This window comes from Sprattus sprattus, assembly GCF_963457725.1.
Source record: "Sprattus sprattus genome assembly, chromosome: 14".
NCBI lineage: Eukaryota > Metazoa > Chordata > Actinopteri > Clupeiformes > Clupeidae > Sprattus > Sprattus sprattus.
This window is the reverse complement of record NC_137912.1, coordinates 13,330,611-13,355,610: the sequence shown is the minus strand read 5'-3', so window position 1 is coordinate 13,355,610 and position 25,000 is coordinate 13,330,611. Positions and strand designations below refer to the sequence as shown.

Genomic DNA, 25,000 nt, shown 5'->3' with positions numbered 1-25,000 from the left:
TTGTTTATTATCAATCAGTTTGTTTCATTATATAGTAATTTTGTGGGTAAAAAGGGCATGTGTGAGTGTGTCTGTGTGTGAGTGTGTGTATATATGTATTTATGAATGTCTGCCTGTGTGTGTGTGGACATGTCCATGTGTGTGTGTGTGTTTGCATGTTTATAAAGTCACTTTCTATTTCTTCCAACCTATTACCTCTCTATTGCCTTTCCTTTCCCCACTGGGTTACATTTAATGCTACAGTGATCTGCAACAGGTCCTTTGTGTATTTACTTTCAGGAAATTCAATGCCATTTTGATTAATGATGTTTTTTCCCTCCTCTTCCTTAACACAGTGCTGCATCCATCAAAGTTCCCGACCATCTAATTAGTCATGCTCTATGGACACCTATCCATGTTATTTTACAAACTGAACGACGTTGCCTACAGTCCAATAGCTGCAGAAAGTTGTATTCACACAACTCCACCACTACAGAGAATTACTAAGCAGTATTGGCCATATTCAGTCAGTTTAAGAAAAGTGGAGAAGAATGAGTCATTCTCTGAATCACTCTTAGCAGGTGTCTCATTAATCTTCTGTCCTTGAAAATATTCACTATTAGGCCAACATTTTAATTAAGAGATGTGAAAACTTTGTACCTGTAGCTGAAATTTTAGCATACTGAAAAATGCCATGCCGTAGAACCCATATAATACTAAATACACATTTTGTTTGTTTAGTTTATTCCGGTTATTTGAGTCAGATTTAGCTAATAGCTGTCTTCCTGTTTCAGTCCCTGGGAAGTTAAAAGTGATTTAAAATGGAATTATACCATACCCTCATGTTGACCTCCACCCACCTTAATACACCCAGTCACATGTGTGTGTGCCCACGCAAACAACACGATTGACCTCACAGTTGTCAGAAATATAGACTGGAGCTTTATTCATTTGTGCATCTGTGACTGTTGCTCTTTTTATAAACAAAGGAGCCCACTGGGGGTTGGTAAGCATAGCGTTACCTGTGCAATATATTTATGGTGAAATGTTCAAATGTATGTACAGAAAAAGGAAAATTAACAATGATATGAGGGGCAAAACAAAAGTTGAAGTTCGAGCGACACAGCCCCAGGACCAACCTCAGAGGCATCAGTCTGTTTCACAAACGTCAGGTCAGGGCCCGACACATGCTCGCATTCAAGTGCTCACAGGCTTCTTCCAAACTGCCTTGTTGGATGCATTCTTTCACGTCAGGTCAGTCAACACTATCGCCCTGCTGTAAAAATCTGGTCTAAATCACGGGAAACACCAAACTAGTCCTAAAAGCGTTCAGACACTCTTTTTGATGGTGATGGGAGCACAGCTCCTGATAGCCTACTCCTTGCTACACCAGCATATAGCCTTGGACTTCCTCAGCTTCCCTGCTGAAAATGGCTACTCCTCCCAGCCCTGAGTCAGGATAGCCAGTTCTGCATGGTTCTAGGCCCTGGTCCCTTACAAAAGCTCTGGCACTAGCCCCCTTATTCTGTATTTCAAATTTGTCCGAAACCGCCCTCTCTTCTCCTCTTGGCACTGATTGCTCCGCTATATATTTGCTGGTCACTGGTTCCCACTGCTGCTACCGAAGGTGAAACAGTATCCACCACTGCCCTTTTTTTTTTTTTGTTAAACAAGTAGGCGTACAGGTGGTTATTGCGAAGAGGAGCAAGTTCTATTGCCTCCAGTCAAAATCCACCTGTGTCAATATATGTACAGTGGAATGTTCAAATGTATATGCAAAAAAAGAAAATGAACATTGACATGAGGTCAAAACAAAAGTTGATGCCAAACTAAAGACAATAATCAAACCAAAACTATAACAGATATCTCACCCAGCTGAGATCTGTTGAGGCCACACTTCTGAAATGAACTCTTCCTCTTCTGGTAGAACCACCTACACAGGTAAGAACAGGGTAAACAATAAATGCATTGTACTACTGTGAACGTAAATTCTCCTTAGACAGGAGATGAAATGATCAGAACTGAACAGAAATCAAATTGTATACTGTACAAACACAATAATTTAAACGAAACAGGCACAAATATTACGCAGCCTGGGCCATAACCAGCTTTCTCAAAAAATACCAGCATAATCGCCCTGTGGTGTGGGGGAGCGCTTCCCTTACAGAAACTACAGCCAGCTAGAATGTTAGTTTAATCCTTTTGCTTGATCTTTCTAGCGCCAGAAAATAAACAAATGACTGTAGTCACACCACCCAGGTCTCACATATAGTCAGTCTCCTGCCTCGAGACTTGTTTTAACAAGTGGCATTTACAAACATATCAACATAATGCCGGTGCGTGCACTCACCAAACACTTTTAGACAGCCATAAATTCACTCTTTAAAGAGACAACATTCAAGTTAACCGGCACAGGGTCAATACACACATAACAGGCACAGGGAAATACAGACATAATGTCACTTGTTACAGGGTTGAAACAAAAAAATCTTTTTCAAGTTCATAAAGAGTTCATTGTTCTAAATGGGACATATGCCCGCATATCTGCGTCACGGGACGCCATGTTGTGGCATCAGAAATTCCCATCACAGCCAGCCATGTCATGTAGAAGTTATTTATTTAGAATGTTCCAGAGCATTATATATGGGCAGCCTCACAGAAAGGGCAGAGCAGACTCCACTAGCCCTCTACATTTTATTTATTTGTCCCAGATGAGCATGTAACTCCCTCTAACCAATACTTTAATATCATATGATATTTCATGTCTTGTTGTGTAATATGACCTCCACTCGAATGTCAAAGTAGAAAAATAACAGTATCAGGTAAAAATGGCAGACATGCAAAGACCACAAACAACGCAATGTTAAGGCTACGGCTAATGCTAATTAGTGTCTTGAAAAGAGCAAACATATGATGGGCTTTCTGTTTCTGTACGTGTGGTCAGGTCACCTGAGGGGAGATTGCATTCATATTTTGTTTGTTTTGACATTTGTTGTGTCTTCTGAGACTACCTACGTAGAAAGGGCAGCCATTCCTTACCGCCCCTCAAGGTTTTGATGACAGGGAACCATTTATATTGGTTCTCTAAAACCACAGTAGACATTTCATTTCATTATTAGCTCCGCGTTACTCCTTGTCCTGTTGTTTATTTATTTAATTGATGCTCCAGTCATTTATTATTGGCTGCTTATGTTTGCCTCCGAGTTGTGTGATTTGCATAATTGCCATTGAGCGATTATGTCTGTTTGGAGAAGGAAGATGTGGCATGCCAGACGATTAAAAACACATTATTTCATGTATTCATTTTTCCCCCTCTTTGAGCTGGAGACATTTCTCCAGCATTTGTCTTCATTTTCAAAAACTTGACTCACTAGCTATCTGCCAGTTTCCCATGCCGTGTTACACGATGGATAACAAATGTCTTGCTTCTGCACCTGTGAGTGGAGCCAGTTAGCTGTGTGATTGTTGGTCAATTCATGGAATCTGACGCTCTCTGCAATCTTTAGTCAGATAGTGGTTGCTTCTTAGCCTTTTGACCTGTTTTGATGTCAGTGATGGGTGAGAGAGAGTCCGTCAGACAGACTGACAGACAGACAGAGAGACAGATAGAGAGACAGGTAGACAGAGAAAGACAAGGACAAGTCTTGTAGTATTGCAAGCCACAGGGGTGAGAATGGAGACTAGTAGTAAACTAACACCCGTTGGTGAGTAGAAGCAGTCCTTTAATTGATGACGTTTAGGTTTTCAAGCGTTGGCGCGTCCCTCCTGGCATAATGTCTCTGAAACGACCACTTTATAGACCGCATGCTATGTCCCTATCGATTTTGGCCTGGTGACTTCAGCTTCATTGCCATAAAACAAAAAAAAGCATTTGGGGAGAAACAGCATTGGGGACTTGTGATTCGGCGTGTGTTCAATATGTCTGCAGGCCTGCTCTCTGGCTTGTGCTTGACAGAGAGAGAAAGAAAGAAACGTTCTTATTAAAAGTTGGAGGTCCTTGCTGCCTGTCCCTAGTGGGCCAAACAGCACAGAACTCCCCTGCTCATTATTAGAATTCTTCCTATCAGCAACCAAAAGGGGAAATATTGAACTCTTTCTATGCGTGTGTGTCTGTGTCTGTATGTGAGTGTGTGTTGCGTTAAAGTGGATAGTTGTTTGAGTGTGTGCCAGTACCGCAGATCTATACCGATCAAACCCATTCTTAAAGCCTCTCCATGCTCTCACTGATGAATTCAAAAAAATCAATTAGGAGCCTTTTGTGTTGGCGGAGTAAAAGCTTCCCTGTGTTTCCCTTAATTTGGCCCTGGCCTCTGGAGCATCCTGGGAAAACTCTGGCCGAGCCAGGGTGCTCCGTAACGATCTTGGTCCTCTTCCTGATGCTCCCCTTTGGGCGGCCTGTCGTGCGGCTCTGACCTTTCTCAGCAGTGTGAGCTGGCCCACCTGGGCCCGACCCCGGCACCTGTGCAGCGATCGACTCACAGAGCCAAGCCAAGCAGAAACTGCTGCTGATGGAACACACACACACACACACACACACACACACACACACACACACACAAAACACACAGCTGTCAGGGCTGGCTCCTCAGGCACACAAGCAAACCACACACACACACATTCACACACATGCACACACAAAACCACACAAAGGCAAACATTATACAGCTGCAATGCAGATAAAATCAGAGACAGAGCAACATTTCACATAGCAAGGGAAAGGGATTGAGAAAATAGATAATGATGAATACAGATACAGATACAGAGATCAAAATTGGATGTCTGTTTTATAAAACATGGAAAATTAAATATTCATATAGGTCTCCCTATAAAAAAAGATTGATTGCCATAGAGCATTGTGAAGAATAGATGTTGGCCCAGGTCAGGAATGAATCCCAAATTAATAAATTGTTCTCATATGATTTACACCATTTATTTTTCACCTGTACGAAATCAGTGTCATTATACCCATGGGGCAGAAACTCTTCCAATCAGTGCCAATGGAAAATAACCTATCCTTTGTCAAATCCCTCCGTCAGAGGCAGAAACAGTAGAGTAGAGCCGTTGCTATACACATCTGACTGCATGATCTCACTTCAACTTGAACCCCACTCTCTTGCGGGCAACCAACACTTGGGGCTACTGCGTCGCGACGACTGGAAACCAGTGCCATTTGCTGTTCTGTTTGACCATAGAGATTTTTTTTCGTTTTGAAGGTGCACTCCGCGGAGCCATTTGCTCTAGTGACTTTCCATTACGCTGGGGGAAAGCCATCAAGCCATCTTCCAAAAAAAAAATATGATTCCGGCGTTCCGAAAAGCTCTTAGCCGCCATTCAATATTATGGCAAATTATGGTCGGCGTGAGGCGGCATGGCAGCCGAGGGCTGGGGGCCACGTGCTGGGCCGCCTTGTGTCATGGCTGCGTGACGGTCGGCCGATGGAAAGTGCTTGGCCTTTGTGGTGGAATTCTGCGAAATGTTCCGAGTGGCGGCTGAATGCCTCTTTACAAAATGTGCCGCCGCTTGCTCATCCCCCCCCATCCACACACCTACTGTATTCGTCATCGCTTTTGCAGCTCTCCAAGGTGTCTGTCTTTTCAAATAGCTCGTCAAAGTCCTTGATTCTCTTGCCTGCTGAGCAAGAGCGATGGATAGGAAGTGAACATAAACAATGAAGGAAGAAAGAAAGAGAAAAATCGCTGCCTACACGGTGAAAAACTTTCCACTTGAGCTTTGTGTGTGAAGGAGCTTGGCATTCCTGAGGTGTGTTATGGCGTGGTCAACGTGTTGAATAGCCACTGTGGATATGCTGGGGGAGTTGTGCTACCGTAGTTGGATGTGTTGTAAATCATGTCACTGTGGCCTTCTGAGTGGGCACTCTTATGCCCTGTGCGTGCAACCCTTGGACTAACAACAGGGCTCAAGCCTCCTTCTAATTTATGTTTTCACCTTGTGAACTTTACACATGCTCACACACACACACACACACACACACAAACACACACGTTAACACACGCACAAACACATGCATATGCGCTGTGCATAGAATGACAACACTCTTTCAGCACGCAAACATTACTTTAAAATATGATTGTAACTTTAGTTGCTTAACAAAAACAAAACACAAAGGAAATGCACCTGCACACACACACACACAGTTCCCTTGAAGGAGAGTGCACACACACACACACACACACACACACACACACACACACACACACACACACACACACACAATCGCACCTGATGTTTTAAAGGGGGTCTGCTCCAACAATCAGCTTGTCCATTTGGATGCCACTGCTAAGGTAATCGGCAAACACACTCTATGCATTCTGTTCTGGTTTCATCCATCTTTAAAATCTCAGCTCATCAGAGTTAACGGCAGATGAGCATAGTGCTTTGAGCCTGCAAGCCAAGGCCCCACAGACAGAGCCGTGGTACCATTTGGGGGGCCAGTTTTACTGGCGCGATCACATCTGCCACAATCAGGACCCCCCCCCCTTCTTCCTCTGTCTCTCCATCTCCTTCTTACTGTGACCACTGATGAGCACTGTGAAGAGCCACCGATGCCAGGACACTGATTACGGCTCATCACCCGGCAACAGGGCGCTACACCGCAGTGTGACCGGGTGCCAGTAAGCCCCCCCCCCCCCCCCCTCCACACCCACACAGACCCACACAGACCCACACACACATACACTCACATACACATACATACACACACACACACATACATACACGTGTGTAGAAAGAAACCAATGTAGAAAGAAGAAAGAAAGTAGAAAAGAGAGAAGGCACTGGCTGGTGAGTGTGTAATGGCCGTGACTGACGGACCACATGAAAGGAAGAAAGAAGAGCGAGCAGGAAAAGGAAGGACTGGTATCGGAGGAATGGAACATGTGTCGTGTTTAAGGCTATCAATTTATACATGTGTCATGTTTAAGGCTATCAATTTATATGTGTTTATGTATGTATGCGTGCATGTGTGTTTGTGTGTGTGTGGATGCATGCTTCTACATGCATGTGCATTATACAGTATGTTAGGTTACTGCATGCAAATTACGTGTGTAAGTGTATACATGTGTGTGTGGGTGTGTGTGAGTACATAGGTCTAAACGTGTGTGTGCGTATGCTGTGTGTGTGTGCGTGTATGCTGTGTGTTTGTGTGTGTGTGTGTGTGTATGCTGTGTGTGTGTGCGTGTATGCTGTGTGTGTGTGTGCGTGTGTGTGTATGCTGTGTGCGTTTGCATGTTGTTCGGGAGGCGGGTGCAGTGGAGGTGGATGCAGTGAATCAGGCTGATTTGAAAGTTGGCGTCCAGTGCCATGCAGCGTGCAGTCTGCCGCCAAGGGCTAATCGCCAACTCAGCGGCAATTACATTCGCTCCAGCAAGTTCCTACATTCCTGCTTATTTTTAGATTAGTGGCAGGAGATGGACGGAGAGAACGACTGATGAAAAGGGAGGAGAGAGGGGCGGAGAGAGACACTTGAGATATTAATGCTGTGTGTTTTGTGCTCGAAAATACAAAAACAGGTTAAAAGTCCTTGTTGACAATGCAAATGGAATAGTAGAGTCTGCTAAATGTAATCACTGGGAATTTTTGATTATGCACCTACAAATTGATATTCGCCTACAAGTGGGGCACTGCTTATTTCCACAAACAATTGTTGACAATCACCAAGGCAACAAGCCAGGACAGACCTTTTCTCTGAAGAAAATTAACTCTCCCTGTTTGGTTCTAGCTTCTTGCAGTCTCATGTGCATTATTCCAGGCAGCTAAAATATACAAAGCTTTTTGTTAGGTAATGCTTTTCCCTACCTAGCTTTTTTTCTTCCGTTAAATGTTGAGTACTTGAATGCTTTAACCTTAACGGGTGGGTCATTTGCTGCAGGATGTTTTGTGCAGCGACACATTCCCTTCCACCATTACTCTCACCCACGCAGGGAAGTACCCAAAAAAATCGATACCTTTGTGATAAGTTCAATAAACTGAAAGTTTAGCAGCGGCACTGTCACCACTTCTGTGTCCGGATGTAATCATTCCAGCACTTTCTTTCTTCTTTGCGATGGAGCCTGCTATTGGGTTGATGTAATAGGACATTAAGCTCCCTGGCCAGGACTGCACATGCCTCACTGGCTTGTTTTGTCAGTGGAAAGGAAAGTGTTTCTGATCTGGGACCTGTCTAGGTTTGTTGCTCGTGATTGCATGGGGAAAGAATATTCACACACCTGAATAGCAGTCGAATAAATACAGACAGTCCTCCGACACTCAGGAGACAAAAAGGAAGGTGTTAGAATCTATACCAACATTTATTTAGGCAGTGTTTTTCTTCCTCACCATGTCTTGACTTGTGTTCAGCATAACAGCATCTCTGCAGCTTGACATCTGCTTAAGTGAAAGAACAGAGGATGCTGGCCGTCGGGTGCTGGTGAGCATCCTGCCTCCTGGTTTTGAGTCCTGGCCGTTGCTTGCTCATTATATGCACACTAACAATGTGGTTAGAGGATGCACCTCTGTCTCCGTTGAGATGGGTGACAGGGGTGAAGAAACAAGAATAGGTATTTTTGTTTTTTCCAGTGAGGAGTGAAGGAGGGCTTGGAAGTGGAGTCGAGATTAGAGTGACCCTTGCAAGAACCTCGGTCGACCTCACCTCACCTCACCTTTTTTGGAACCTCCACCCAAATAAAAAAAACAACAACAGCATTTGTCTCCATCATCTGGTTGCATCATGACTGCGTGCTGCTGCTCCCCGCCTGGCCTCGCCTCTCCTCCTGCCTGATGGCTGCGCGGCTCTGACAGGCTCTAATGAAGCCAGTGGTGCTGGACCGCTGGGGGCCACACCGGCTTCACAGAGCTGCCAGGCAGGAAAGCACAGATAATGAGCGGCTCAGCTCCCTTAGTCTAAACGTGGGCAAAGCTTTGAATGAAATCACCAACACTGGGAGACACACATACACACTTCTCCATCCCCCACTGCCCCACCCCCCCTCAAAAAAACAAAACAAATACAAAAAAAAACTCTTTGAAGGATAAAAGTAAAAGCCAACACATGTCCATCTAAGAAAAAATCCTTTGTGGCATACAGTTCCATAAGGAAATAGGGTGTTCTGCTAGCCGGTAACTGCCAAAACCTAATAAGGGTTGTGTGTGTACGTGTGTATGTTATGCCTGATAAACTATGTACCATGTGTTCACGACAGGTTGGTCATTACTGCTGACAGCTATGCTGATGCAATGGAGCTTAGTGATTTTAGGCAGCAATGTATGGACCTAATTTGTGGAACAGTAAGGGGAGCGCGTACGAGGGGGGTTTGTTGGCGCACCTGATCATTAAGTTTGATTTCAGGTTCAGCAACAGCATCGTTACGAGGTTCACTTCAACTGTGAAGCTAGATGTGGCAGCTTTAGGAGGCGAAATGTAGAAGATTAATTGAAGGTCCATGGAAATGCTCTTGGCCAGTCAGAACAGAGCTGTAAAGTAGTAAGATAGGGCCCTGTTTGTAGTTCGATTTAGACACAGTTATTCTTTTGTGCCTTGGAACTGTTTGTATATTCCGGAGAGAATGCTTCCCATACTGATATGCAGGGTTTCCACTGAAAACTGCACGTTTTGTTTATCTCATCAGCACTGCTGTCATTGTAACAATCTGTCAAAATATCACCAGCAGATGCATGAGGTATTTATTTATTTATTATTTTTTTTATTTTGTTGCCTACAGTTGGTTTCGAAATTCAAGACTTTGGAAACAGCTTTATTTTGCTGCAGTGCTAGAGCCCTGGAGAGGAGCTGTTGGCAGCTACTGCACTGTTGATCTCCTATGCCAGTGTCATCCCCGTCTCTTAGCGGGATATTAGTAACCTCAGAGTTCAGTTTCACAGCACACCAACCGCACAGAAGGGGCCCACCCAACTCTAAATGGCCCAGGCAGAGGGCGGCTGAGCAGAGTGTAGAAGGATCATTCGTCAGCCTGTTCTTCAGAATCGATCTAAGTCTGACTCTCATTTGTCTACGGTTCTCGTACACACCTGGATAGATGTTATTGGCCTTTTGAACTGTTAGTTGTTGAACACTATCAGGCTATTAGGAGGAATTTGTATGCTAAGTGATTTGATTAAATTACATTATCGCTCATGAGAGAGAGCGAAAGAGAGAGAGAGAGAGAAAGAAAATAGAGAGCCTTGTTTCGTGGTTCAATAAATGAATGAGCCTCTTCAATGGTAAGTGATTCGCAAGTAGGCTGCTTGTTTGGTTTCTTTTGATGTGTAAAACTTTCTGTTCCATTCCGTAGCCTTACACTCTCCACGACCATCAAGAGTTATACAACGGAGTTAGGCATTTATAAGATGGGAACATTTCCAGCTCCAGGAAGATGAAAGGCAAGCCGAGGGCAAATCTTAGATCCAACCTTCAGGCCATGCCTGGTGAGGCGAGATGGTGCCAAATCCGCGTGTCGATATCTTAATACATCCGGTATTGACCGCTCACTCACCCGTACATATCAGTTGCTGGCCAGGTGTGTGTGTGAGTGTGTGTTTGCACTCTCCTTCAAGGGACCTGAGAGTCAAAGTGTGTTCGAGCGTCAGTCGGGAAGTGCGTCAACACTAATTTGACAGGAGCAAGGACTCTGTGCGGCTATTCATTTCCTCAGAGATCCATCTGAGCAGCCAATTTGTAAGTCATGTTCTCACGAGGCACAAAGTAGGATGAGCAGGGATGAGGAGATGCCAGCTATTCGGTCCCCTCGTTAGGCATCAATAGCTCTCATTTTCTCTTCAGCTTGTCTCTTTTCACCGAGTCTGGTTGAGGAGGGAGAGGGAGCGAGGTAGTTTGAAGGCAAGAAAAAAAAAAAGTGACCAGATGCAAAAAAAGTTTTCATTGACTTCGGATTCTGTAGGTGATGATAATCATCTGTTCATCATTCAGTTTCTCATGTGCCGCTAGATATAGTGTTCCTGAGGCTCAACTGGTAAAGCAATGGGTAGAATAAGGCGATAGCATCACCAAGATCGTGGGTTTGATTCCGAGGGAGACCACAAGACTTTGGATAAAATCATCTGATCAATGAATTTGAAATGATATGAATTAAACTAATTAAAACTAATTTTGGACTCCTTCAATCAAGTATTTCTTGAGTATTCATACACTGTTTCATCACGGCTTGAGAATCAGCAGAGCAGCTGGAAAAGTAAATGAAATATATAGCTGCACTAGCCCAACTGTCAGCAGTGGGTTTGATTAGATTGTAATGAGACCAAACTGGTGCCAAACCAACAAATGCAGCAGACTTTCATTCGGTGTAGGGCAGAACTCCAGCTCTGTCCGTGCCACATCCATGAGGTCTTGTGATGCACATAATTGTAAGGGCCAGGAGAGTGCAGAGGCACTTGCTAGCCCATTAGGACGCTTCTTTGTCCACTGCAGCTCTTGTGAGAGGGGAAGTGCTCTCGAGCCCTCGAGCCACACATTCACCTGCATACTCAGGCGCTCGAGGCATCACCCAGTTGTTCCTGGGAGCACAAATGAGCTTAGTATCTTCACCAATGTGTTCTTCATCCTGCCTGGGATGTATTTGAAGACAGGGACCTCTGAAAACTCTCCATGACCCTCCCCAGCAATTTACGCTGGTGTTATATTAGCACATTTTCTCCCCATGCTTTTAATTAAAATTTGATCGAATGCCCCTAAATTGACATCATTCCCAGCCCAGTCTTGAGCACGGCGAGCTGGGAGATTACGCTTGCGGAAAAATTTAAAAAGAAGAAATGTGGAGTGTTGTGTCGTGCGGTGCATAGCCATGCCCTAAGCTGTGGATAATGGTGACAAGCCTCCCTGTCTTTTCTAATTAACACCTGTGTGTGCCGTCTGTAAGGGGGGTGTCCGGGCAAGCTAAGCCGGTAAAACGATAGAAAGCGTTTCATTTTTTAAATTTTTTTTTATATCCGAGTTTTAATTTGCAGCCGACTTCCCTGCCACAGATTAAGGGGTTTGGTGTAATGGGGTTTGCTCGTGTGCTCCCTGTTCATTCATTACCAGTGGACGCAGGGAGTGGAGAGTGCTGTCCGGTAGCGTCACATCTCCAGCAGACTGTAGTAAGACTGGCGTGAATAGATACTGTGACAGGCAAACACATGCTGCAGTCTTCTGTGTCTACTATACTCCTCTCACTCTGCCTTTCCTCCATCCACACGCACTTTCACTCTCACTCTCTCTCCTCACTCTTTCACTTTCGTTCGGTCTCTCCTACCCTCTCGGTGACTCCTTATCCTCGCCATCTGATGTGGCAGGGCCCAACGCTCCCGGTGATGAATAGGCCTACACAGGAATTTCAGTCGTGCACCGCACCCTTGCTTAAAATGCGTATTTGTAATTACTCTCTTCCTTTGATGTCCCAGATCCCCCCCCCCCCCCAGTCCCCCACCACCACCACCCCCGTCCCATCCTGAAATATCCGTTTGGAGTGCAGTATAAGTGGGAGGCGGCAGGAGAGGGCGCAGTGCGTTTAGCATAATCGGCGGGGGGAGAGAGGAAGGGAGAGCGAGTGAGGGAGAACCATCTGTAAGGCTCTAGCTGCCTGCGGAGGCTGTGTAGATTACACCTCCGACGATGCAGTAATTCTCCCACTCTCCCTCTCTCCTTCTCTCTCTCTTTCTGCACTCCCTCAGCCGGCTGCATGGATGCATTATTTATACCTGTGACACCTGAGCCAGGCTATCAGACTCCTGCGACAGGTAGAGGCGAGCGCTGTGGAGTGAGCATCAGAGAGCTTGATGCTCAGGGTGTATATATGCACACACACACACACACACACAATGCATACACACAAACACACACCCACACACGCTGATACAGTGTCATACACTCACATATACACACAAACACACACACACACACACACACACACTCACAGTGTCATACACTCAAACACACACCCACACACGCTGATACAGTGTCATACACTCACATACACACACACACACACACACACACACACACACACATACACACACCCACACTCACAGTGTCGTACACTCAAACACACATACACACACATGCATACACACACTCAAAGTGTTACACTGTAACACATACCCCCACTGGTGATGGAAAACTGGGGAACTGATGAGAAAATTAGCCGTTTCTTCTCCTCTGCATTGTTGACAGCTCCTGGAATCACTAAAGCCATAACGAACAATTAGAGTTTGGTCGGAGTTAACTCCTCTAGCAGCAAACTCTAGTACGGGAGTAACAGTATGCCTCTTCCTTCTCTCCCTCTTTCTCTCCCTATCTCTCTCGCTCTCTCTCCTTCCAGGGACTGCTGGGACTCCCGTCGTTTTCAACGAAAATGGGGACGCGCCTGGACGCTATGACATCTTCCAGTACCAGATGAACAACAGGTCCACTGCCGAGTACAAAGTCATCGGCCACTGGTCCAACAAACTGCACTTGGACGTAAGGCCAGGAGTGACAATCGTAAAAAATAACAATGCTCATCCCTCATTTATTCCTTGTCAAATGAATCATTATAGACTCCCAGAGGCCTTTACTCACAGAACAGTGAAAGCAGGTGAATATTTTGCCAGCGTTAGGATTTTTCCGGCAGAGGATACCCACCTTGCTGGTAATTATGCTGATGGGAAATACACAGAGGGCTTCATTAGCTGGAAGGATGAAAGATGAGGAGACTAATAGGAGCTTAATGCTTTTATGCCTGACTGAAAAACAAAAACTAATGGATTCCTAAATGAGCAAAATTTCCATGGCCAAAAATTTCAGTGTGGGCAAACAAGTAAAATAGAGAGTGAGAAAAAGAGAAATGGAAAAGGACGAGAGAGAGGGATGGAATGGGAGGGTGGGAAATGGAAGGAAAGAGAGAGAAGAAGAGAGAGGGAGAGAAATTACATTTGTAGGAGAGAGAAGTGTGACAGACCGAGAAATAAAATGCTGGTGGTGTGTGCGTGTGAGGGGTGGGGGTGAGAGGGGTGAGCGGGTCCATTAGGAGCCACGCTGTTTCTCTCTTTTCAGGGAAAGCACAGGAGAGAACGCTACAAGCTGTGTTGTTGTTGTTGTAGTTGTTGCTGTTGTTCCCCAATGGTCATCGCACAGGTGTGTGGAGGAAGTAGGCACTCAGCCACCCCAGATGTTATCCAAGAAGTTTCGTCTAGTAGTCGCGTGCTCCAATTCTTCCAAATTCGCACGGCTTGCACTAAACTCTAATCGTTTAAAATCCGTTAACACCCAAGGAGAATGACAGCTATGTTTTTTGGCTCGGGTTCAGTGGTTTACACGTCTGCTAAGAGTGGGGAAAGAGGAGGGGAAGACTAGTGTTAGCGTTAGCTTTGGTACAGTGCTGCAGAGACTTCAGCTGGCGCCTTTTTCCCTCTTCACGCCTGCTTGGTCCCATTAGAAGTGTTTGTGTGGGATTACGAGTGACATAAATAAAGCCTAATTAATTACGCATGGTCATCTAATGTGTTTTTTTCCCCTCTCTTCTCTCTCGAACATGGCTATGTTCTATTCCCTGGGGATTACTTTTGGGATTGGGCCACATTTTCATTTGCTTATTTGCAGATAATGTTTAATATGATAAGTCGCATTAGCCTGGATGTTCATTTGGAAGTTTTTCGGGTTTGCTTCCAGTAATTAAAGTAGATCTATACACCCTCCTAATTGAGTCTGTTTTTCTCATACTTCCACATGGACAGGCCAAAGACAGAACACCATTGTGGGTGGATCTGCCAGCGTAGTCAATTACAATTTATTCCTCTCATTTAATGCCTCTTCATTTGCAAAAAAATATTTTCTATTCCTGCCTCACAATGCCTTTCACGATCATAATTTCACCAGAAAAGTTTTTTTTTTTTAGTTTTGTTTATTCAGCACTAGATTGCATAAGTAGGACACGAAAATGCATCCCCAACATCTTTCATGATGTCAAAACTTTCAATAGTATTCAATCGCACACACAGTGCAGCTGCTCTATTTCTGTCAGATATGATTCTCTCCAATGGCCCAGCCTCCATCTGAGACGTGCCTGTAAGCGCTTGGACAAATAGCTCAGAATGCTGGCTTGGCTAAATGCTTTCAGTGATATCCCTCATCTGGTCTTCTGCAGGTAACAGCTTCCTGTATTCACTGCCAGTCTACCAGGGCCTACCAAAGGCTGTGTGTCACTAGTAATTGCATTAAAAGAGTAGACATGCCAGTTTCTCTGGCTTAGGCTGCTTAGTAGGAGGTATTGTTTTTTTTATTTTTTACTGTTCCTCTCTCTCTTTCTTTCTCTCTCACAGTCTTTCCCATAACGTCTTTTATGTTCACTTTCACTTGACCTTGAACTGCATCTGTTCTGCTGACCTTTAATGTTGCTCTGGTTTTCTCAATCCTCTGTCTTGATCTCTCTTGTTCTCTCTCTCTCTCGCTCTGTCTCTCTGTCTCTCTGCTGTCTCTATGTCCAGGTGGATGTCATGCACTGGCGGACGCGTGACCCCTTGATTCCGCTGTCCATCTGCAGCGCCCCTTGCAGGACGGGCGAGCGCAAGAAGATTGTGAAGGGTGTGCCGTGCTGCTGGCACTGCGAGCGCTGCGAGGGCTACCACTACCAGGCCAGCGAGCTGACGTGCGAGGTGTGCCCGTACGAGCAGCGGCCCGACGCCAACCGCACCGGCTGCCAAGCCATCCCCATCATCAAGCTCGAGTGGCACTCGCCCTGGGCCGTGGTGCCCGTCTTCGTGTCCGTCCTGGGCATCATGGCCACCACCTTCGCCATCGTGACCTTCGTGCGCTACAACGACACGCCCATCGTGCGCGCCTCCGGCCGCGAGATGAGCTACGTGCTGCTGACAGGTATCTTCCTGTGCTACTCCATCACGTTCCTGATGATCGCCGCGCCCGACGTGGCCGTGTGCTCGTTCCGCCGCATCTTCCTGGGCCTGGGCATGTGCTTCAGCTACGCCGCGCTGCTCACCAAGACCAACCGCATCCATCGCATCTTCGAACAGGGCAAGAAGTCGGTGACGGCGCCGCGCTTCATCAGCCCGGCCTCGCAGCTAGTCATCACCTTCAGCCTCATCTCCGTGCAGCTGTTCGGCGTTCTGGTGTGGTTTGGCAACGACCCGCCGCACATTGTCGTGGACTTTGACGAGCAGCGCACACAGGACCCGACTAACGCCCGCGGCGTGCTCAAGTGCGACATCTCGGACCTGTCCCTCATCTGCTCCCTGGGCTACAGCATCCTGTTGATGGTCACATGCACTGTTTACGCCATCAAGACGCGGGGCGTGCCAGAGACCTTCAACGAGGCCAAGCCCATTGGATTTACTATGTACACTACCTGCATCATATGGCTAGCTTTTATACCCATCTTCTTCGGAACAGCACAGTCAGCAGAAAGGGTAAGCCCCCCCCCCAACCCCCAAATGTTTTCCTCTGTGTTCGATCGTAAAAGTTTATGATTGATTCAGAGTAGCGTATGATTGTTTTTTGGATCAATAGGCTTTATGGTTGGGTTTAAAGCCTGGATGGAGGGCAAAAACCAGCATTTCCAGGAAGCTGCCAAACCGCCCTCAACTGATTGTGCTTTTCATCAGTATGCCAATAGCATTACACATAGACAAATTGTATTGTTTGAGGGATTAGGATATTTTTGAAGGATAATTTCAAGATAGTTTGGCAAAATTTGGGTAGTTGTTTGCATATGGGTGCATTAGTGTGGTACACATACACAGCAAGGAAGATTTGGACTAACAATAATACTGTGGAAAGAAATAATTAAACTGTTTGCTTACTACTCACTAACATTAGCCCTTTGTGTGGCACAAGCACAGTTGTCTTCCAGTGTTTTCCTGTGCTGGGCCATGCATTCACCCTGGTTCCACTTACAATGGTAGCTCTCATGAAACTACTTAAAGTATGGATTTTCCCATGAGTCATAGAGTTATTGACTCTTTATTATTCAGCAGGTGTCCAGAAATGCTATCTGAACTATGGTATTATCTTAGAGTGTCCTAGACAATGGCCTTGATTCCTTGAGGAAAGGTTGTCTCAAAGCGACTGTAAGGAGAAAAGATGATTGAAAAGCCCTTGAAAGACCAGTAGGTCTGCTTAGTTTAGCAGTGTGAGTAGATTACACATGACAAATGGCAAATGGCAAATGGCAGTGCTGATCCTCCCCTATATGTCTGCCCTATATCCCTAGCCCTATATCTCTAGCCCTATATCTCTAGGCTTATATGTCTGCCCTATATGTCTCTGCCGCTGGATGAGCTTGGCTGTGAAATTTCAGCTGCTGGGATCCAAACAGACAACAGAGGAGTTTAATGAGCTCTTTCACTTGACTCCTCTATCTCAAGCCTCCACCCTCCTCCTCCTCCTCCTCAGCCCCCTTGCCCTCCCTCTTCCGCCACCCCTCCCATCCCCCACCCACCCACCCTCTCCTGCCGCCTCCACCTCCTTAAGACGAGACCTCATTAAGCCAGCCAACTGGCCCGACATCATTAGCCATCTTCACGACCACAACGTGCAGACAGTACCTTTTCACAGACAAGAGGGAGAAAGATGGAGAGAGTAAGAGAGAGACACTTATGGATATACCAATTACGCGTTGAGCAAACACAACGCTGTGTTTTCAGTCACCATGAGGAATGATTGGGAGTCTCTGGGAACAGCGTGGTGTTGTTTTCTGTCATTACTGGCCATAATGAGAAAATCACTGCATGAATTATTTCATGAAAACATAGCTGTGTCACTAGAGAAGGGGGAAAATGGTGTAAAAGCAAGTCATCAACTGATTCACTTTCGCTGCGAATTGCAATTGTATGACTATATCGCGGAGACTGTGAGAGATTCTTATTGGTGAGTAAACTCGTCTAAATGTGCGAGCGCATTAAGAGGCTGACAATAATGCATGTAAACAAACAAATTAACTAAAATCAAAAACCTGGCTGTAAATGCAGCTTTGCCTGTATGCCTGTGTGTGTGTGTGTGTGTGTGTGTGTGTGTGTGTGTGTGTGTGTGTGTGTGTGTGTGTGTGTGTGTGTGTGTGTGTGTGTCTTTGTTGTGGAGCCTGCTTTGCATACCAGACGAGTCTTCTCTCATTGGAAGTAAGGCCCCTCTGCTCAAAAACATGATGTTAGGTGATTGCAAAAGAACTCACTGAAGCAAATCTACATACTGCAAAAGATGAAAAAAAAAGCTTCAGCTTGGGTTTCTCCTCACAGATCACACAACCGTCTACCCTGCGGATCCCAGTGGATTCCCTTGCTTTAATCTCAGCTATGGCAAAACAGAGCTTTTCTCGAACATGGTTGTAGGTGCTCCCCTTATCTGTTCGCTCAACTCCTTAGCGTTAGCACGGATACGGTGTGATTGAGCCCTCGATTGATGTGAGAGACTGCAGATGTTTAAGTGAAACGCCTGTGTGTCTGACGTGTTCTCCTGTCTGATGTGTTCTCCTGCGCCTTGTTATATGCGCTTTGACAAGTTCGATCCGACTGAGCTGTTTAGAATGTTAATGTGCCGATTGAGGACTCTGAATGTGTGTGTTGGGGGGGGCTTCCTCTGTGGGAAATCAATGACACCATAAGGTGTCCATCCGGCTGGTCAATCAGCCCCCGGATGAAAAAAAAACAAAACAGATTTTACCCATGGCCCTTTTCTCCTTCTATAGTGGCTGAGTCAGACGTTCGTCCCACTTGCTCAACAAATTATGCACGTGGCCTGACTTAGCAGGTTTCTTTAAGATGACTGGGCCACCGCTCCAGCCTCTCCGACTGCCCACTGACAACACCTGCTCAGGGTCAGACTCCCCCTCTGTAATATGCGCTCCCCGCCCACAGCGTAGTGATCAAAATGGAATCCGTCTGCAAATAAGCTTTTTCCCCTAAGGTGCTCCAGAGGGAATTGTTAATGTAAAACAGGTAAGAGGAAACCAGTCAGACGCTTTGTTACGCAGTCACTCTACATAATTGTAAATGATATGGCTTTGAAGGCGGCTCTCTGTGTGCTACCGTGGGTTAGGTGAAAATGGTGGTTTCAGGCACTCCAGTGTGGGTAATTATGAGAATGCTGGGGGAGCACCATGATGAAGAGCGAGGCTTTGCGATTTAAAACCGGAGAGATGTATTGGGACTGTACCACAATTATGTCCTTATAGGACCTTTTCGGTGTGCCCAAATTGCCCATCCTACCCCCCCCCCCCCCCCCCCTCTTCCTTGTCCAATTGATGGTACCTTTCCTGCTCATCTTTCTTTTTTATCTGTCCTTGTTCTGTGTGTCATTGCTCATTTTGTTTTCATCATTTTCATTTGTTCTCCCCATTCCTCTCTTTCTCCTATCCTGAATTTGATGCTTACTCGTCACTTCACATGTATCTTTTCCCCTTTATTTTTCTCTCTCTCTCTCTCTCCTCTTCACTCTATTCCTATTCCCAGAGTCTGTCACACCTCCTTACTCCCTCTTCCTCCGCTTCCCCTTTCTCTCTTTCTCTCTATCGCTCCCACACTACTCTTTCTTTTCCATCCCTCGCCCCAGAGGGAGTGCATCTGGTGGCGGCCATGACCAGTTGCATGCGTGGCACACTTCCCCCCGTGCCGAGCACTCAGTCACGCTCCACACGAGCGAGGTGCTCACTCCCCACCATCCCCCCTCCTCCCTGCCTGTCACGCCGAACGTGGCATTCAATATTGTTCATCTCCCGCTGATGGATTCATGGCAGGTGCTTTAGCCTGCGGGGAGAGTGACCGCCCAGGTCCTTAGCCATCCACGAGCTGCTGCCATTAATCTTGGGCAATCTGAAGTGATGGCCGTGGTGGCAGCCACTCCTGCTGCTGCCGCCACCGCTGCTGCGGATGCCTTTGCCACTGACGCTACAAATGGCTTCAACCGGCAGGAGACAGAGAGCCAGAACTTGAAAAAAACAGGCAGACGGCGGTTTGCCGATTCTGATAGGTCGCATCGCTGAAAGCAGGGTCAAGTGTGCTGCTTTTTTTCTTACTTCAGACGCTACCCTAAATACAAGACTGTGCCATTCCCTGCCAAGATTACAGGCCAGATCTTGTATTTTCTTTCTTTTTTTTTCTCTCTCTCTCCCTGGGAAAAACAATATTATAAACACAAAAAATAAGCATGGAAAAGCCAAGTGCAGCACACACACACAGACACACAGACACACAGACACACAGACACACACACACACACACACACACACACACACACACACACACACACACACACACACACACACACATGCGCACACACAAGATTTGTAGGTCTCAGCTGTGCCAGCTTCTCTTTAGATATCATTAGTGTATTTTGTCTTCAGCTAATATTCACACACACAAACATGCTCACTCTCTGTCGCTCTCACATACACACACATAGTATCTCTCTCTCTCTCTCACACACACACACACACACACACACGCATAAAGACATGTTTGCCCAGACACACAGCGCTCAACAAAGAAGAATCATCATTGAAACACACCGGCTTATTCAATGCCGATTTTCACAAGAGGGCCAAGACTACTGATGGCACTGTGTCAGCCTGGATGAGTTGCCCCTCCTCCCTGTGGCCTGTGTGGCTATTCACACCTTTTCATCTGCATTCAATTCATGTACGCTATGACACATCAGTCATGGGGCTGAGCCCTTGAGTAGCACTTATATCACAGGGTCCAAATGATTGGACTTTCATGTCAAGGCATTCGTTTAATCCAGAAGATGCAGATGGGGAATATTTAATTTACTGTCACTTCTGCATTAAGATTTTTTTTTTATTCCATCCAGCAACATTTTTTTCTCTAACCCTTTCGGTACCTCTTTACTTTAATCAGTATACATATTTTTAGTGAGATCCCAGGCAAAGGAAACATCATATGTCTTTAGATGAAAATTGCCATTGAAGGGCTCTCCATGGGGCTTTGCACAAAAACGAAAACATTTGCCGTGGGAACGATGGTGCTATGACAACGGCATTCAGTGACAAGCGGAAATCAGGAGAAGGCGGCGAGCAAACGTGTGGGTTCTGCTTCGCCTCCCTTTTCACCATTCGCAATTCATGGCACTTGGCTGGAGACAAACTCAAAATGGAACATGTGTGTCTGTGTGTGTGTGTGTGTGTGTGTGTGTGTGTGTGTGTGTGTGTGTGTGTGTGTGTGTGTGTGTGTGTGTGTGTGTGTGTGTGTGTGTGTGTGTGTTCTGTTTGCATCTTGTGCAATGGGTATTATCCCTGCCTTTAGTGGAAAGAAAAAAATTCTATTTTCACACTGTCAAAACAGATTTCCAGTGTGTGCGCTGCTCGTGTGTTTGATGTTTGTCAGGTGACGGGTGACGGGTTCCTCACTTTCATGTCATGCCAGTGTCTCCCTCCCACCCCCACCCCCACCCGCCCACAGCAGTCAGTCTTTTTGGTATCCGTGAGCACCTGTGTAACGCCCTCAGCAGCCAGAACCCAGCACCTGCTGACACAAACAGGTGAACTGCTACGCAGGTTGTTCTCCAGCGCACGCGTGTGTGTGTGTGTGTGTGTGGGTGTCTGTGTGTATATGTAAGTGAGGGGCATTTGTGACAGCGTGATGTGTGTAATTTTGGAAAGCCATGGCTGGTAATGTTTTCCGTGTCCGCTCCTTTGAAGTGCACCTGAGAGTGATTTAGCTGCTAATTGCTCAGCCGGTTTTGCCTGTTTAGCCCCCTAAGAAGGGAAACAGATGGGTTCCTATGTGAAGCGCTTTTCTAGAAACTGCCCTGACATTGAGGCTCTTACTCCTAGTTCTTTTGGCCCATTCAAATCAGGGATCAGCAACATTTAGCAATGAGATGTAGGATAAAAGGCAATGCATCTTTAGTATGGAATGTTCCAGGAGTCAGTGGAAATCAGCTTTGCGGACTCACTACACAGTGACGTGAAAGTAAACCACTCTGTCAAGTTAAAGAAAACACTTTAAAGAGCTTCTTTCAGCATTACAAATCCGATTATGATTTTTAGTTCTGCATCATTTCACACTACCCCCCAGCCCCCTCCCCATTTAAAATCAACATGATTTAATTATGAGGGGCTATATTTTGCACAGTTGGCCTATAAACGGAATCTTCACCATGGGGGTTGGCCCCGTGTCCTGCCTCCGCAGTCCTCTGAAGTGTGTGTGACCCACTAACATGACAGGATATGACACTGGAAGAAGGATACTGATGTTTCAAATTCACTGAAGAGTTGCTTACATTAGTACGATTCTGTGTGTGTGTGTGTGTGTGTGTGTGTGTGTGTTTTTACTTGCACTTGTTGTGCAGGGGATGCTGTTTTTTTTTCAATTTAGTTCACAATTTGTCAGCACTTTTCTTGACATGGTACCATTTTCTGAGGTGAACTGTAACACTTTGAAGAAAGCTAGAGTGTGGGAGCAGCAGTGCCTACCAGTCTCTCTAACACCATGCTCTGGTCTATGGCCGAATATAAAATGACATGAATGATTATCCTCCACAAGTGAGAAGGAGAAGGTGAATCCAGATTGTTGTCGGTGTGAGCTTTGCAAGCTTGAGGTGTTGAAAGAAAGAGAGAGAGAGAGAGAGAAAGAGAGAGGAGGAGGAAGAGAATGTCAGGAATACGCAGTCTCAAAAGATATGTATTTTTTTCCCTCCGTCTCTTTTCAAGGACTTTAGAACTAATTAGGAAAGGCACACAAGCGTTAGAATGCCAAATGACTGAGGCGAAGCTGGAGGATCAGGGGGTGGCACAGAACACAGCTCAGCTCACATGTCGAATTAGAGCTGTTGGGTTTTCTGGAACTGGAGCACATCCTAACGCATGGTGTCTGTGTGTTTCTGTATGTGTGTGTGTGTCTGTGTATGTATCTGTGTGGGTGTGAATGTGTATCTGTATCTGTGTGTATGCCAGGGTATATCTGTATCTGTGTCTGTGTATATCTGTATCTGTGTTTGTGTGGGTGTATCTGTATCTGTGTGTGTATGTGTGCTCGCTCGCATCTGTGTGATACACGCTTATTTTTTTGTTTTCCACCGACACATTTGCTCTCCTGTCACAGCTCGTTGCAGCATGCGGCGTGATGTAGTAATGCAATATTGAGCAACAGGACTGAAGATTTTATTAAAGCCCATTACTCTGGTTGCGTAGGTGCCCCCACACTGCCGCGCCGCATGGCTCTATTCAGGTTAGGTGGCATATGTAATGCAGGGAGCGCGTCTGCGATGAAAAGCTCAGTGCAGTGCAACATCTCCCAGAGACCACTGAAGGAGCTGAGGGATTTGTTGTTTTTCCACCCCCCGCCCAGAAAACAAACACGTAGACCAGTCGGCATTGTTAATGCTACATGTTAGGCTTGTGTTCTTTGAGCAAGAGAGAGTGTTTGTCTGCGTGTGTGTGTGGGTGTGTGTGTGTGTTTCTGTGTGTGTGTGTGTGTGTGTGAGTGTGAGAGAGAGAAGGGGGTAGAGAGAAAGAAAGAGGGGGGAGTATGAAAGTGTCTGAGTGTGTATTAAGTTTCTGTGGTCTTTGATTCAAGACATGCAAGCGCATTTGTCGAGTCAGTGGGTGTTTCAACAAGTAGCGCAATAATTGCTATTTGCCTGCTGTGCGATCGAGTTGATTACACCATTGTCTTTTTTTTTTTCGTGTATGTGAGTGAGCGTAATGCGAGTTTGTTTTGGAGAGCGCGGATACTCGGATGTCGGGAAAGCTCGGTCTGATGCTCCGCGGAATGGGGGTCCGGTGCGGGGTAGAGAGTGAATGGATTGTCAAGGCGGAGTGCCCCTCAAGACAATGATCCTTTGCTCGATACAGGGGCTTTTTGGAGAGCACTTGAAAAATGGCACTGCTCGGGTGTCTGCACTTGGCTCGGAGCGCCGCGGTAATGGGCGTGTGATGGAGTAGCGATTTACCCCAGAGGGGTGTCCATATACATCAAGCTCCTAGAGATAAACTCAGGCCCCCTTATCACAGAGGGGTGTTCATATACATCAGCCTCTCAGAGATAAACTCAGACCCTTGTTGTCTCTTTCATGCGCACCTGTGCTCTGCTCATTTGCATCTGTTGCAACAAACAAGCCACTCCACAGACACACACGCACACATACACACACACACACACACACACACACACACACACACACACACACACACACACACAAACATATTGTTATATTGTTATATTGTTATTTTGTAAATACTTTTAAACAACAACAATAAAACAAATTAAGTGTTTATTATTAACAAAAGCTTTGTACTGCTCTATCTAAGTTTATGTTCATATCTGTGTTTTGAAGAAAAGTTATACATACAAGTTACACATATACATTGTTGTATAGACTTTTGAATCAAACCAAAAGCTAGTTCACAGGTTTCTCTACCCATTTTTTTTAATAGGGCAACAAACAAAGAACAACAACTAATAGAATAGTTAATATTTGACAAAAAAAAAAAAACATACCTACTTTTTCTTGGTAAATTCTCATTTTCTAGTGAAGTTATTCATTTGTTGTGTTTATTTTTGAACGTAACTTGTTTTTAACACAGTACTCAATCCTCCACTTTTGTTTCTAGCAGTATAATGATAAAGTAGCTTTTAGCAGTTACCATCCACTTGCCTCCTAGGGGTACTGACCACATTAGCGGGGGTGTTCCTTCAGCCGGTGTCCCGAGGCGAACTGTCTGCCTAGGGAAAATATAGCCCAAGCGTAAGTGATAGTTGTGGATGGTGGTAATAGGAAAATGTGCCGTATTGACTTTCCACAGACAAGTTTGTACAAAGCGAGAAAGGCTGGGTCAGTCAAGCACAGCTAATCGGCTATTCTCTGTGACTTTGGTGGAGGCCGCCAAAAAAAAGAAGATGCGTGCGGGATGAAAGAGACTCAACAGACCAGAGAGAATATTGGCTATATTGTGTCATACATCTGCTGAATAAGATACAATGCACTTCGCATTTTGGATGTAGCGCAGCACCACCCCCCTCCCAGCCTCCCTCCTACTGAATGTATTAGTTTAACCGCCAGTCGGACCTGATGATGTGCTTCCATGTTTCT

At 45.7% G+C, this 25,000-nt stretch overlaps 1 protein-coding gene across 1 annotated transcript in view; it reads left to right on the top strand.

Annotated features, from left to right (window-relative positions):
* Positions 1-25,000, top strand: part of grm8a (glutamate receptor, metabotropic 8a) — a gene marked incomplete at both ends in the record, with an annotated part of 132,345 nt that overhangs the window by 102,054 nt on the left and 5,291 nt on the right. The window contains 2 exons of the mRNA XM_080851033.1: positions 13,287-13,426; positions 15,430-16,365. Of these exons, the coding sequence (XP_080707159.1) occupies positions 13,287-13,426; positions 15,430-16,365 (1,076 nt within the window). The remainder of the gene's footprint in view (positions 1-13,286; positions 13,427-15,429; positions 16,366-25,000) is intronic.